We start from the raw sequence: 14,346 nt of genomic DNA on the forward strand, positions 1-14,346 counted from the left end.
TGCAAAACATTCATTTTTCACCGACTCCATGAAGGAGGTGGAAACCCATTTACAAACAGGAAGGAATCCCCAAGGGACCCCTTCCCTTTTGTGAATATTGGCACCAACAGTTTTTAAGAGCAGGCAGTGATCTCACAGACCACTGCCTACTCTTAAAAAATGTAAATAAAACTTTTCATTTTTGTTTTTGTAGTGCATCCTGGTCACAGGCTGCATTAAAATAAATGCTTTATTGAAAAAGCAATCATGGACATGGTGATCTGCTGACCCCAGCAGGCCAACATTCCTGTGATTGTGGCCATTTCCAATGGGTCGCAGATTGCGACCTGCCTCAAGAATATTGATGAGGCACATCTATTTGCCACCCACTGGGAATTGCAAACAGTGTTAAACACACTGTAGCACATCGCAGTTTGCGATTTCCTAATAGCTATTAGTAACTGGAAAACCACTTTTTTCGTACATCTGGCCCACAGTCTTTTGACGTTTATTAGCTAACAAATGATCACCAATCTTTTGCCTTTTTCAGCACTACCTGGAGATATTGCAGCATTTTAGCTCAATGTCATTACAAACTAAATATAAATGTTATATATGTGGCTAATTTGCTTGCGTGCTAACCTCCTCTTATAAATATAGCTTGCTTTTATTGTGTAGGAATAGATTTGATTTACTGCCTATCTCTATGTCTTTAGCTTTTTCTATTTGTCCATGATTCTTCAGCATTGCCACCTTCATCAAAAGAATGCAGGAGCAGCAGTTTATTGAACATTTCATGAGAAACATTGTAGAATTTCTGTTTTTATTCAGCTTCTTCTTGCAGTCGTTATTTGATGGGTAACTGTGATTCAAAAGCGATATTACTTTTAAAATAATTGCAGTAATACCAAAAGCCCCTAAAAATATAGAAATAAAAATATGTTCCTCTTGCAGTACTGTGCATATTAATGAACTGCGAGTGAATGTGGTTATGGCTGAATGTCTGAAAGAATGTGTAGATATGCACTGATTCACATGGGGAGCTAGAGGCATTTATTATAAAGAGCACTGCGTTTACTTATTTTTGTTTTTGGGGAGAATTGTTCATATTGCCAAGTTATAAGCAAAGCACAATTCATGTCATCTAAATAGTATTTTCCAGAGATTAAATATGCTAATTACTCAGTTCTTTCAAACATCCTGATTATTTATAAGTGGAAAATATGTTCTTGGATAAATCTTGTCTAGATCTTGGGAGAAGAAGACACACTGTTCCACACTGTTATCGAGCCAGACCAAAATGTCATGCTTGGCTTCAAAGAGACATGCAAAACACGCCTAAATCCACCGGTAAATATGCGACCATTTGTGTTTCCTTGCTCAATGCAGCTTCACTGCCAAAATACTGTGGCCGTCACTCTTGTCTATTTCTGTAACCTGCCCCGAGTGCATGTTGTGGCTGATTGTATCAAACGTTGCCAGCAGGCCCTTTCTAGTCAACCCATGTGCAAAGCTGCTTCACATTCTGGCCTATATGAGCTGTTATGAGGATGGAGTTTGTATTGTGAGAGGATTCAAACAGAGCTTCAATTTAGAGTGTGTCTACACAGTTTGGAAGTTGTGATGTGTCCTCTGTTTCCATAATTTTGCTGTAGAGGAAATATTGGATATGTGCTGGTTACTGTCAGATTCTTTGTCACACTTGAGATCATTTGGAATTTGAGGGAGTGCGACCGGTGCTGTAAATTGGCTGTTCTGCTTTGCCAAACCCATGAGTTACCTGCCTCATTTAGAGAGGTGGGGGACTGCCTCATTTCTGATGATAGAAATTCTGATGATCTCTCTGTTTGATTAATTGAGGCCGAGGTCCTGCTGCCACAAGGCTACTGGCTGGTGAATGTCAGAAGGCCCATATGATTTAGAGTAGACACAGCGGATATGCCTATGTAGCAGAGAGAGAAACACTTCTGTGTTCCAGGAACATTACTTTCTTGTTTCCCAAACATATACTCTCTCTTCAGGAGTTCCTTTCTGAGAAACAAAAGCAATCATGAGCCTGACGCCATAGTGTGGCAGCTCACCAATCAATTAATTTTTGCCACCATACTCTTGCAGTAGGGAAGTGAAAATTTGCTGGTCGCATTCTCATGGCAGGTGGATTTTAGACCTCCACAGCCCAACACACCTTTGCTCAATATGCTTTTAAATGCCTAAGAACACTTATATAGCCCGAGCATCTGTTTTGCATTTTGGCAGAATATATTTGCTTCTCTGACAATGTACTTATAATAGCCTACCCTATAGCATTCTCTTGTTTTAAGATGACCTGGGTACTTCTGATCAAATGAACTGGGTACTTCTTGAATGTTAGTGGCCTCCATGCTTGCGCAGCCATCAAAGAAAGATGTGTGACATGATTGGGAAGAGTGTGACTGAGAATCATTGTGCATCATCAAGGGGAAGGTGAGGTTGAAGGGGCATTCCCCATGATTTTTCTAAATGGTGTCACAATTTTTCAGATATTTCTTTTGTTTTGTGAAGGAGGTGTGCACCTCTTCATAGATCCTTGTTTGAAGAGCTACACTAATCCCACTTTGAATACAGACTCAGGTAAAGTGTCCGCACTGGGATTACAACTCAATGAGAATCTGTGTGGTTAACACCACAACATGTTGAAGCTTCAACGATGTAACAGTGAAAATGCCTGGTATAACTGCATTATCCCCCATTCCGGTCTGTGGTACTATCTGGGCATGCTTATGCCATACCAGATAAAAATCAAATCCTGTGGTGTCGGCATCTCCCCAGGCAGTATTACCCCCTACCCTAACATTGCTGCAGCTCTTGTCACGAGAGCCATGGTTTTATGACACGCAGCAGGAATTAGTCTTGGAAGATGCAGGAAGAACTAAGGACGATGAACAAGGAAGACAGCTCAAGGGTGCATCAAAGTCCTTGCCACTTTTTAAAGGAATATATAACTGCAAATAAAATCACACTGAATTACTTCGCATGATAAATGTTCTAAGACGCACTCACAAATGGGAAGCCCATATCACACTCCATTTTACAGCATGTTTAAAACACATACTGATGGATGAAGTAATCGGTGTCCTACATACTGTCAAAGAAAATGGCTATATAAAAAACAAATAAGTAAACAAATACATATGTAAATGCATTAATACACCAACAAATAAATGCAATGGGGCGCTAATATTTAGAAAATACAAATAAAAGGACTTACTTGAAATTGAAGTATAAAGAGCAAAGGCCTTGAGGCTAGTCATTTCCTTGTGCCGTGTTTCTTCCACACTACTGTGAAAAATGTGTTCCCAGGCATACAATTTAAGCAGTTTTATGCCACGAAGTATTTCATTTGTCTTCTTCAGTCGTTCATTAGAGTGCTCCTACAAATGTAGCAAAACATGCGTGCTTTAACATCTGCACATATGCACAGGGTTTAAGAAACTGCACCTGAGATGCTATTTTTAAGCGTGCATTTACTTCACAAAGAAGAAATAAATAGTATCTACAGTTTCAATATATCAATATATGTCAATATACCTTTATTTTCTGTAATTTTGGGGGACATGTCCTGCGAGCTATAGAAGGTGGTATTCAGGAAAAGGATGGTAGACATTTGAGTGAGTGCAAGCCTGGGGCCTTATCACAGGAAGTACTAAAGAGAAAACAATTCTAAGCTTTTCTTAAAGCAAGTGCACAAAATATTTGCATTAGCTCCAATGTGATAATGCAGGGTGTGAGAAATTGAATTGCTGGTTGAAGGAGGCCTCAATGCTTGTGGCGTGAACCACAAAAGGTCACTAAATTAACCTGTGCTTACCCCTCTGGTACCTTGGCACAAAAGCATTCAGGCTTTTTTTACAGGCGAGGTGTAAAGTATTTATGCAGCACACAAACAGTGATAAGGTGAAAACACAACACAAGAACAATCGCACACCAATATAGAACAATAGAGTAAAATGCAATAGATTACTTGACACACAAATGCAATCAGTAGAGTCAGAGATATGAAATTTCAAAGATTTAATGTAAGTATAGTGCCTAAGAGCAAAAAGCGCCTCTTGCAGTTAGCTGTTTCAGTGAGGCCGAGTGAAAGTCACAAGTTCAGGCTGACCGCAATGCAGTGAGCAGGTTCTTCCTGCTTAAAAGTTACTTTCTAAAGTCCGGAGAAAAGAGTTGCTGTGGATGAGGCTGCGAGGAGCATGGAGAGCATGGTAGATAGCTGTCAATGTAGTGCAATGATACCTTTGAAGATAGTTAAGATCCTAAACACTTTCCAGGTGGTCACCCTGTCAGAAGAACAGGGCACCTCCCCATAGCCAGCCTTTTTTTTGGCTCTAGTAGCTAACACACACCTAACGAAGGAGTTAGTGAGCTCCTGGGGGACAGTTGGAAGCTCAGGCAATGGACTTCTAAAGGCTTTTTAAAAGTACCATAGTAAACTTATTGTTACAAGTCTGACTTTACCAGTGATTTACGTCTGTATTAAATATATTAGAAAGTCCAAGAATTAGGTTTTTATCTAGTTTGTAGGCAGAGATAACAATATTGAATTTTAATATTAACTCCCAATTGTTTCCTATGGAACAGCTAACCGAGCTACAGTACAAAGCAAGCATTTGCAATGCAATGGGTCTCGCATTTAACTGAGTTAGAGCTATTAGCATTGTAAACTCCTAACCTGACTTTTCTTGCCACATAAACTGAAAGGAAAAAAATGAGCGCAATCACTCTATGTAAAACCCAGAGCGATCGGGCTGAAATTGAAAACCAAAACAACTAGCATGATCGCGCTATGTAAAACACAGCGCAATCACGCTGCATGGAAAATAAAAAGATAAATACTGCAGAAATCAGGTTGAAAACATGGAGCTCATATGTTTTCAGTAGTTGGATGGTGCGCTTGTGGAGGGCTAACTACCAGAAAAGGCATGACGTATGCATGCCTTTCACTAATGAAATCAAGCAGATTTTAAAAGGCAAGCCCAGGAACCAATGAAAGTGACAGGAGAGACATGGACGTGGTTAAAAGCCCAAAGAGAGATTACAACAGGGATGGAGCGCTTGTGCGCTCGACCCTAACTAGCTTTTTAGGCTTTTTCACTGTAGGGATGTGTTTAACATTAAACTTTTATAAGTCTTACGAAAATATCACCTGGACATTTAGGGCCTCCATAGGGGTGACATTAATATTTCAAAGGAGGGTTTAGGCCTGTCAAAAGGTTTTTTTTTACATTTTGATTTGCAGTTTAAAGCTGCACAGCCTGGTTACTGGTGGCAGGCCTGCAGTCATGTTTTGCATTGTCACTTTAGTAGTGGTACAACATATGTTGCAGTCTACTAGTGACATTTAGGCCCATATTTATACTTTTTTAGCGCCGTTTTTGCGCCGCTTTTTGTCGCAAAACCGGCACAAACTTACAAAATACAATTGTATTTTGTAAGTTTGCGCCGCTTTTGCGTCAAAAAGTGGCGCAAATGCGGCACTAAAAAAGGATCAAAATGGGCCTTAATTTATAGACCCTGGGTACATATTTTTCAATTGACTAGGGACTTGCAGGTACATTTAATATGCCAATTAGTAGTATAGCCAACTTTCACATGTTTTAGGGGTCTAAAACATCCACTGTGGCCTGGATAGCAAAGTCCCAGTGCACTGTTGAAAAGCCCTCAACATCAGCAACATCTGTCCAAAAGAAATGGGGGTAATAAAATAAAAAAGTAACTTCCTACAGGTGAACTGTTATGGACCCTTTCAATAAGGGTCCAGGCTAGTTTGTTTTCTGAACGACCTGTTGATAAGCAATGTGCAATCATCTTAGCAGTGTTTTGATGGCATCTGATGCTACTCCGATGTTTACTTATCCTTATTTTAACTTTTTTAATTTAATGTCCCTCCTTCATACTGGAGGCTGTGCAGGGGCTTTTTCAAAGTATAAAAAGTTTTTATCTCATGAAATTTTCTGATTGAACATGGCCCAAAAACTTTTAGAGCGTGAACAATGCTGGGTGTACAGACAAAACAGACATTTGACAGGTCTCAATCACTCAGCATCAATTCCTTGTAATATGATGCTCACACAACCACGCTTTGGGGACAGCAGCACACAAAACATGTACCAGATTACTTTTTAGTTTGGTAGAGGCATCACGTTTGGGGTAATACCATCTATTGAATGAGAACATTGGCCATCTGTTTCCAATATATAGCTGTGTTTCTTCTAGATGAACTGTCAGTGTACAGAAACGAGGGGTATTTCATCAAAATGGCAGTATATGTTCATATGTATGGAGAGTTCTTACGTTATTGCTCATACGTACACATGAATCAGTACCTAGAATGAAGAACCCATCACATGGAGCAGATTCAGCAGTGCATCTTTACCTTCTGTATAGATGTTTGAGTCACTGATTCTCATTTACCTTCTTTTTTACCCTTGCCCAGCATTGTCACTGAATGCAAAATGAGCCATTTACCAGCTGATCCTGCTGTCACTCTCCCCAATGTTTCGCAAGTGCTTCCCCTGTGAAGCTCCTTCCCTGTAAATGGGATCAGTTCATCACTACAGTTCTAATGGTTCATAACCCTGATGCAAGCGTTAAGTGACATCATGATCCAAACATAGCACTCAAACTCGCTGCATAGTGCGCTTTCTGAAGACTGCATTTTACAACGTTTTACAATGATTTACACTTGTGTTTAGATTGTGAAATGGTTTACAAGTAGTCGTGTGATTGTAGCTTCATGATAAATAGAATTAAAGAAATAGAAAATAGAGGAAATCGTGCTATTGTTACCAGTGTTAGTAGTACTCAGATTAGCAGCATTGGAAGGATAAAAGATGACAAGGACTTGGTCAGCAGAAAAGAAGAAAGACGTAAAAAAAAACGGTGTCATTACCACTGATTCTGGAAGTAGGTACTCATCAATTCACTGGTCATACAAGCTTAACCATGAAGTATGTGATTTAATAGGTCCTTTGGTATTTGTTGCTTTGGTATCTGTGCATAAAATGATTTGTTGGCACATCCTAAAATTGCTCTCAAGTGTTCTCTGTGGGTTTTCATAAACAGCATTACTGATCTATACGAAAAATACAGTTTCACGTTCCCAACGTGCATAACCTTACCCAGCAACCAATTGATCCAAACTGCTAACACTAGCGAAGACTGTGAAGAGCCTGTGTCAATGTGCAAACCGTTGAGCTGCATGAAGGTGATGAAGGTCCATGAAGGTGAAGGATAAATCATAGCTAAGGCATTCCTTTACAAAAATATACCTAATCATGCATGTATTAACCGGTTTTATTTCCATTCTTGAATTCTGTTTGTCCCATTGGACCTATCATGTACCAAATGGCAAAACAGCTCAATACGTTTATTCATAATAATATCATGGTCTGGCTTGACAAATCAGCTGTCATCGAGGATTGATGTGAACATCAGTAGAGAAGGGCTTTGTCTCCACCCACATATTTGGAGCCAAGAGTAAATGCTTTAATTGGGCAGAAGTTGTGAGCTTCCACAAAAAAAGTCTGTTCAGCTGTTATCATTTTGTTTATTTAAACTCAAACTTGCAGGAGCACACACATGAAATTGGAATGCTATTAAAGTGTCTTAGACAAACTAGATGATTTATGTTGTTTTTCTCTGCAGCAGCACAGATGGGAGGAGGGCAGACACTAACCTACGTGGATGTTTAGATCTGACTTGACAGTGCAACTGCCACCTGACCTTTTAACCTACACTAATATTATTCTGGAATTATTTGCTTCCACACAAATAGATATCTATGCCTAAGCTATTTGGATGTAATGCTTCATATTACTATACAGCATTTCGTTAAAGCATGACTGATTGACATTACCAATACTTGATACTATTTAAGAGTGAGAACATTTGTTTTATATTGTGTTGAATGTTCTATCATTCAATGTGTAATTTCTGGCTGTAATTTGAAGAAAACAAGGGGCCGAAACAAGGTAGTAAAGAAATCTCTGTTCATATACTGGTAGAGATATTGTTGCAAGGAGCTCACGCGAAGTGCATATCTGAACAATGTGTGGTGTATTCACCACTTCTTTGTGAATGACGGTAGCAATAAATCAAAATAAAAAAAACAGAAATATTAAGATTACCAACATTGTACATGAAAAGTATACTTGCACATTTGTGTTCATATGTACTTATTTGGCATCTCTTGCCTGCATTTCCATCCCTTAACCTCTTATATTCTCCCTCTACATCTCTATTTTCACACTCCTCTCTCTTTCTCTCACTCTCTTTCTCGTTCTCAAGAGGCGAAAACAAATGTATAGCATCCGAGAACTCCAGAATGAAACCTTGTCTATTAAATGACAGCATTATTGTCTGCAGAGCCATGCTAAGAATTTATGGTGACATAAAAGATGGGTTTGGCAATATGCTCTGCAGAAACAGCATACATTACTTTTATTTTCCCTTGGAAAAAATGCTAAGTATTCACATAGATCACCTGAGTACATAATGGAGGGCTGACCAGCCTGAGGGATGCATATTTCTTGTATAATTAGCTAAACGATGCATTATTCTTCTATAATTCAATCTAGATGCATTATCTATCAGTCCTGAAAAGTAAGCTTTTTTACAGGTCTTGACTGTTCTTGGTAGTATTTTGCCTATATATTAGATAATATTATGACAGAGTTCATAAGAACAGGACCCCCTCCATTTCATCTCTCTCTAATGTACTTCAATCTTTACTTTGGAAAGCTGGATCAGTGCTTAATTTGTAAATAAAAAACATGCGGTGTCCAGATCCCTCCTCTTAAACACAGGGCTGCTGCATTTAAATGTGCGAGCATGGAATCCTGAAGCCATCTCTGGTCTTTTCAATCCATATAATGCCAGTCCCTGACCCTTTAGCTCACTCTTGCAGCTTTCTGCTTTCTCCCTTTGTGACGCTTTTTCGTTTTTCCCTTCCTCCGTCTTTCCCATATGTGTCTTTTGGTCGCAGCTAATGCTTGAGGCAGAAGACTAAGTCCCGGCCCTCAAAAATAAGTGCCGGTGCTCAGCACCGGAAACCACAAGCACAAATTAAGCACTGAGCTGGATGAACAACCAGAGTTTATTTTTAGGCGTGGCTTTCTTTTCTTTCTATTGGACAGGAAATGCTTTGTCAAGTACTTCCAGCAGTGAGTCGTTAAAATGTCTAAGGAGAGTGTAGGAAGGTAGCCTCTTTCTAGCTTTGTTACCCCCACTTTTGGCCTGTTTGTGAGTATATGTCAGGGTGTTTTTACTGTCTCACTGTGGAAACCCTATTTGTTAGTGTGTTTAATGTGTGTCACTGAGAACCTGCTAGCCAGGACCCCAGTGCTCATAGTTTGTGGCCTATATGTGTTCCCTGTGTGGTGCCTAACTGTTTCACTGAGGCTCTGCTAACCAGAACCTCAGTGTTTATGCTCTCTCTGCTTTTAAAATTGTCACTGCAGGCTAGTGACCATTTTCACCAATTCTGATTGGCACACCGGAACACACTTATAATTCCCTAGTATATGGGACCTAGGTACCCAGGGTATAGGGGTTCCAGGAGATCCCTATGGGCCGCAGTATTTCTTTTGCCAGCCATAGGGAGCTCAAACAAATATTACACAGGACTGCCACAGCAGTCTGAGTGAAATAATGTCCATGTTATTTCACAGCCATTTTACACTGCACTTAAGTAACTTATAAGTCACCTATATGTCTAACCCTCACTTAGTGAAGGTTAGGTGCAAAGTTACTAGGTGTGAGGGAACCCTGGGACTAGCCAAGGTGCCCCCACATTGTTCAGGGCAATTTCTCCGGACTTTGTGAGTGTGGGGACACCATTACATGTGTGAACTACATATAGGTCAATACCTATATGTAGCTTCACAATAGTAACTCTGAATATGGCCATGTAACATGTATAAGATCGTGGAATTGTCCCCCCATGGCAAATATGGTATTGGGGTGCCAATCCCATGCATCCCCGGGGCTCCAGCATGGACCCCGGGTACTGCCAAACTAGCTCTCTGGGGTTTTCTCTGCAGCTACCGCTGCTGCCAACCCTCAGACAGGTTTCTGCCCCCCTGGGGTCTGGGCAGCCCAGTCCCATGAAGGCAGAACAAAGGATTTCCTCTGAGATAGGGTGTTACACCCTCTCCCTTTGGAAATAGGTGGTAAGGGCTGGGGAGGAGTAGCCTCCCCCAGCCTCTAGAAATGCTTTGAAGGGCACAGATGGTGCCCTCCTTGCATAAGCCAGTCTACATCGGTTCAGGGATCCCCCAGCCACTGCTCTGGCACGTAACTGGACAAAGGAAAGGGGAGTGACCACTCCCCTGTCCATCACCACCCCAGGGGGTGGTGCCCAGAGCTCCTCCAGTGTGTCCCAGACCTCTGCCATCTTGAATACAGAGGTGTGATGGCACAGTGGGGGCCTCTGAGTGGCCAGTGCCAGCAGGTGACGTCAGAGAGCCCTCCTGATAGGTGCTTACCTGATTAGGTGGCCAATCTTCCTTTGAGGGCTATTTAGGGTCTCCCCTGTGGGTTTCTCTTCAGATAACGAATACAAGAGCTCACCAGAGTTCCTGTGCATCTCCTTCTTCAACTTCTGCCAAGGATCGACCGCTGACAGCTCCAGGACGCCTGCAAAACCACAACAAAGTAGCAAGAAGACTACCAGCAACATTGTAGCACCTAATCCTGCTGGCTTTCTCGACTGTTTCCTGGTGGTGCGTGCTCTGAGGGCTGTCTGCCTTCATCCTGCACTGGAAGCCAAGAAGAAATCTCCCGTGGGTCCACTGAATCTTCCCCCTGCTACTGCAGGCACCAAACCTCTGCATCATCAGTCCTCTGGATCCCCTCTCATCTTGACGAGCGTGGTCCCTGGAACACAGGAGCTGGATCCAAGTGACCTGGACAGTCCAGTGGTCCTTCTGTCCAAATTTGGTGGAGGTAGGTCCAGGCATGGGCAGTGCAGGGGCCCCCTAACAGGGCCCCATAATGATTTTCAGTGTCTGCCTAGCAGACACTGAAAATCGCGACGGGTGCCACTGCACCCGTCGCACCCCTTCAACTCCGCCGGCTCCATTCGGAGCCGGCTTCATTGTTGAAGGGGCTTTCCCGCTGGGCCGGCGGGCGGCCGGCGGGCTGCCGGCGGGCGGCCTTCTGGCGGTCGCCCGCCAGCCCAGCGGGAAAGTCAGAATGACCGCTGTGGTAATTTGACCGCGGAACGGTCTTCTGGCGGTTCCCGCCAGGCGGGCGGCTTCCGCCGCCCGCCGGGGTCGGAATGACCCCCTTAGTGTTTTCTTACTCTCCTAGCGACCCTCTACCCACTACACTAAGCCAGGGGCCCCTAAGTGGTTCGCATTCCACTTTCTTAGTATATGGTTTGTGTTGCCCTTAGGCCTATTGCATCCTATTGTATTCTACAGTGTTTGCACTACTTTTCTAACTGTTTACTTACCTGATTTTGGTGTGTGTGTATATTTTGTGTATTTTACTTACCTCCTAAGGGAGTATATCCTCTGAGATATTTTTGGCACATTGTCACTAAAATAAAGTACCTTTAATTTTTAGTATCTCTGAGTATTGTGATTCTTATGATATAGTGCCATATGATATAAGTGAGATAGTAGGAGCTTTGCATATCTCCTAGTTCAGCCTAAGCTGCTCTGCTATAGCTACCTCTATCAGCCTAAGCTGCTAGAACACTACTAATCTACTAATAAGGGATAACTGGACCCGGCACAAGGTGTAAGTACCAACAGGTACCCACTAAAAGCCAGGCCAGCCTCCTACAGAGAGTATCAGAATCTTGAGCAGAATTGTCTATCAGTTTCTCCTTAAATATTATAGAAACTACTGAAGCTCCCTCCTTTTTCCCTTTCAAATGATTGATGCATTATATGGTGTTGTGTGTATGTTTAATACCAATAATAATAAGATTTATAAAGAAATATGTTAGAAACTTTTGTTGTAACCAGTTAAGGCGATAATGTTTTCTAGCATCTTTCTATAGTGGTTAATTTAAGGTTAAAGGTTTTGTTGGATCTGGGAGCACTTATAGAAAAAAAATGGCAAAATAATCTGTCCATATTCAGGGTATAGGTTTATCAAGCAACAATCTCTTATAATATGAAATCATGGGATCTATGAGGTGGGCTCTGTGGAAAGAAGTTGCAGCTTAACAGTCTCTAGTCAATAAAGCTGTGTTTATTTTGTAAACCTGAACAGAAAGGGCTTTCGAGTTAGAAGTTAAAATCTGACATTAAAAAACATGATATCCTTTATGAAATCAGTCAGTGTCGTACTTTTGGCCAAAGCATAAAGTGGAAATTTATATCAAAATAAAAATTGAACAAGGAAGTTTTCAACTTGATAAGACAAAACTAGACTGTTGCAATTATAATCTATAGAAATGGTGTCACAAGTAAAAGGAAAAGTGGTCCGTATTTTAACTGAAACCTTGCCTCCAACTTTATTTTCTCTATCTGAATGTAATATTTTAAAATCATCAAATAATGATTCAACTAAAATGGTGTTTGTGTTCAAGAGCAGTTAAGTTTCAGTAAGAGAAATTCTAACAAAGCTTGTTAGAAATTGGGTCTCTAATTGGCAGAGGTGTGTATCATGTTCAATCCTAGTCAGGGTAAGTCGGATACACAACCTAAATTAACCTGTGCTCACCTTCTGGTAGCTTAGCACACAGCAGGTATGCTTTACTTAGAAGGCATTGCATAATGTAGTTGTGCAACATTTATTTACAGTAACACAGTGAAAGACACCACAAAAGAATCAACACTTCTGGAAGGTGGGAGAAGGTTCCAGAAGCAGGCCTTTGAAAAGTACAGATGCTCTGTATCCCCTGTCCTGGCTCCAAGCTGGCTGGAGTGACAGTACAGGGTCGTTAAGCCTTATTGTGGAAGGAAATGACAAGTCTATTCAGGTATAAGTGAGGCAGCTCTGTGCTCCGCCCACCCCTCAATCCAATTAATGGTCCATTATGGCCCATTAAGGCCCATGAAGTCACACCTAATTTCCCATTGTGTGTGGACGTCCAGAGGGAATGCACAGAGCTCAGCTGTCACCCAACCCAGACGTGTATTCAGAGGCAGGCAGAGGCACAGAATGGTTAAAGTAAGAAAATGACAAAGTGGAATTTTCAGACTTACAATTTAAATTCAGACTACACAATAAGTTGTGATTTTATATTGTGAATCCAGTGACACCAAACTCCACATTTCTACCTTTTCCCAATTGGGAGTTACACTTAACAGATGTTTTAAGGTAATCCCAATGTTATCCTAGGGAGAGCTAAGCCTTGCAATGGTGAAAAATTGAATTGAGAAGTTTTTCACTACCTGAGCATGTTAAACTTAAAAGTTCATGTCCAACTTTTTAAATACCTTGCACTCTGTCCTTGGGGCTAACTAGAACCCATCTTAGGGGCGATTAACGCGTCATAAAAAAGGAAGGTTTGAGCTGGCAAGTAATTTAAAGTGCTACTGTAGTGGGTGACACAATCAGCGCTGCAGGCCGACTAGTGGCATTTGATTTACAGGCTTTGGGCACCTATGGTGCACTTTACTAGGGAACTACAAGTAAATTAAATATGCCAATTGTGGATAAGCCGACGTTACCATGTTTTAAGCAGCGAGCAAGTGCACTTTAGCACTGATTAGCAGTGGAAAAGTGTCCAAAGTCCTAGAACCAACAAAAACGAATTCAGCAAAAAGTGGAGGGAAAAGAAAAGAAAATCTGGGGATGTCCCTGGAGGAAGGGCAATTTCCAACAAAACTGATAAAATTATTCCCGTTTTTTATGTCTGTGGGTAACAGCTGACTGGACAGTTGCTTTAGAACGGGTTGTTTTCATGTTGGGAGTGACAGACGAGATCTTAGGAGGAGGATAATAAGGATGTTTATTCTTTGACATATTTATGACTGTACCATCTAGCATAGAGTGAATAAAAGAACAGGACAAGAGGAGATTTGAAAAGTATATAAAAGGAGGCTCATCTGGTTGACATGAAACTGTACCATGTGGCATGGATTTGGTATCAAGGCATTCCACAGGATGTAAACAAAACGCAGACAGGCTCTTATGGATTTAACTTTGGCATGGCTCCAGTGTGTTAATGATGCATACTGTCATGTTTCAAAAATTGATCAGTTGGTAGGCACATTTGGAGATTGTGTCTAGACCGTTAACTGCTGAGTGCTGTCAAGGTGGCAGACATACAAACTGAGAGGTCAAACTAGCTGAAACAAGGACTTTAGGATAAATCTGAAGGCATTGCAAGAAAAAACAATGCACACAGTAATTAAAATCATCAGC

At 41.3% G+C, this 14,346-nt stretch overlaps 1 protein-coding gene across 3 annotated transcripts in view; it reads right to left on the bottom strand.

The window, feature by feature from the left end:
• The window catches only part of ABCC8 (ATP binding cassette subfamily C member 8), an 848,693-nt gene that overhangs the window by 568,895 nt on the left and 265,452 nt on the right, over positions 1-14,346 (bottom strand). For all 3 annotated transcript variants that reach the window (XM_069223742.1, XM_069223743.1, XM_069223745.1), the window contains one exon: positions 3,227-3,389. In XM_069223742.1, coding sequence (XP_069079843.1) covers positions 3,227-3,389 — 163 coding nt within the window. The remainder of the gene's footprint in view (positions 1-3,226; positions 3,390-14,346) is intronic.

This window comes from Pleurodeles waltl, chromosome 3_1 (assembly GCF_031143425.1).
Source record: "Pleurodeles waltl isolate 20211129_DDA chromosome 3_1, aPleWal1.hap1.20221129, whole genome shotgun sequence".
In the NCBI taxonomy this organism is placed as follows: domain Eukaryota; kingdom Metazoa; phylum Chordata; class Amphibia; order Caudata; family Salamandridae; genus Pleurodeles; species Pleurodeles waltl.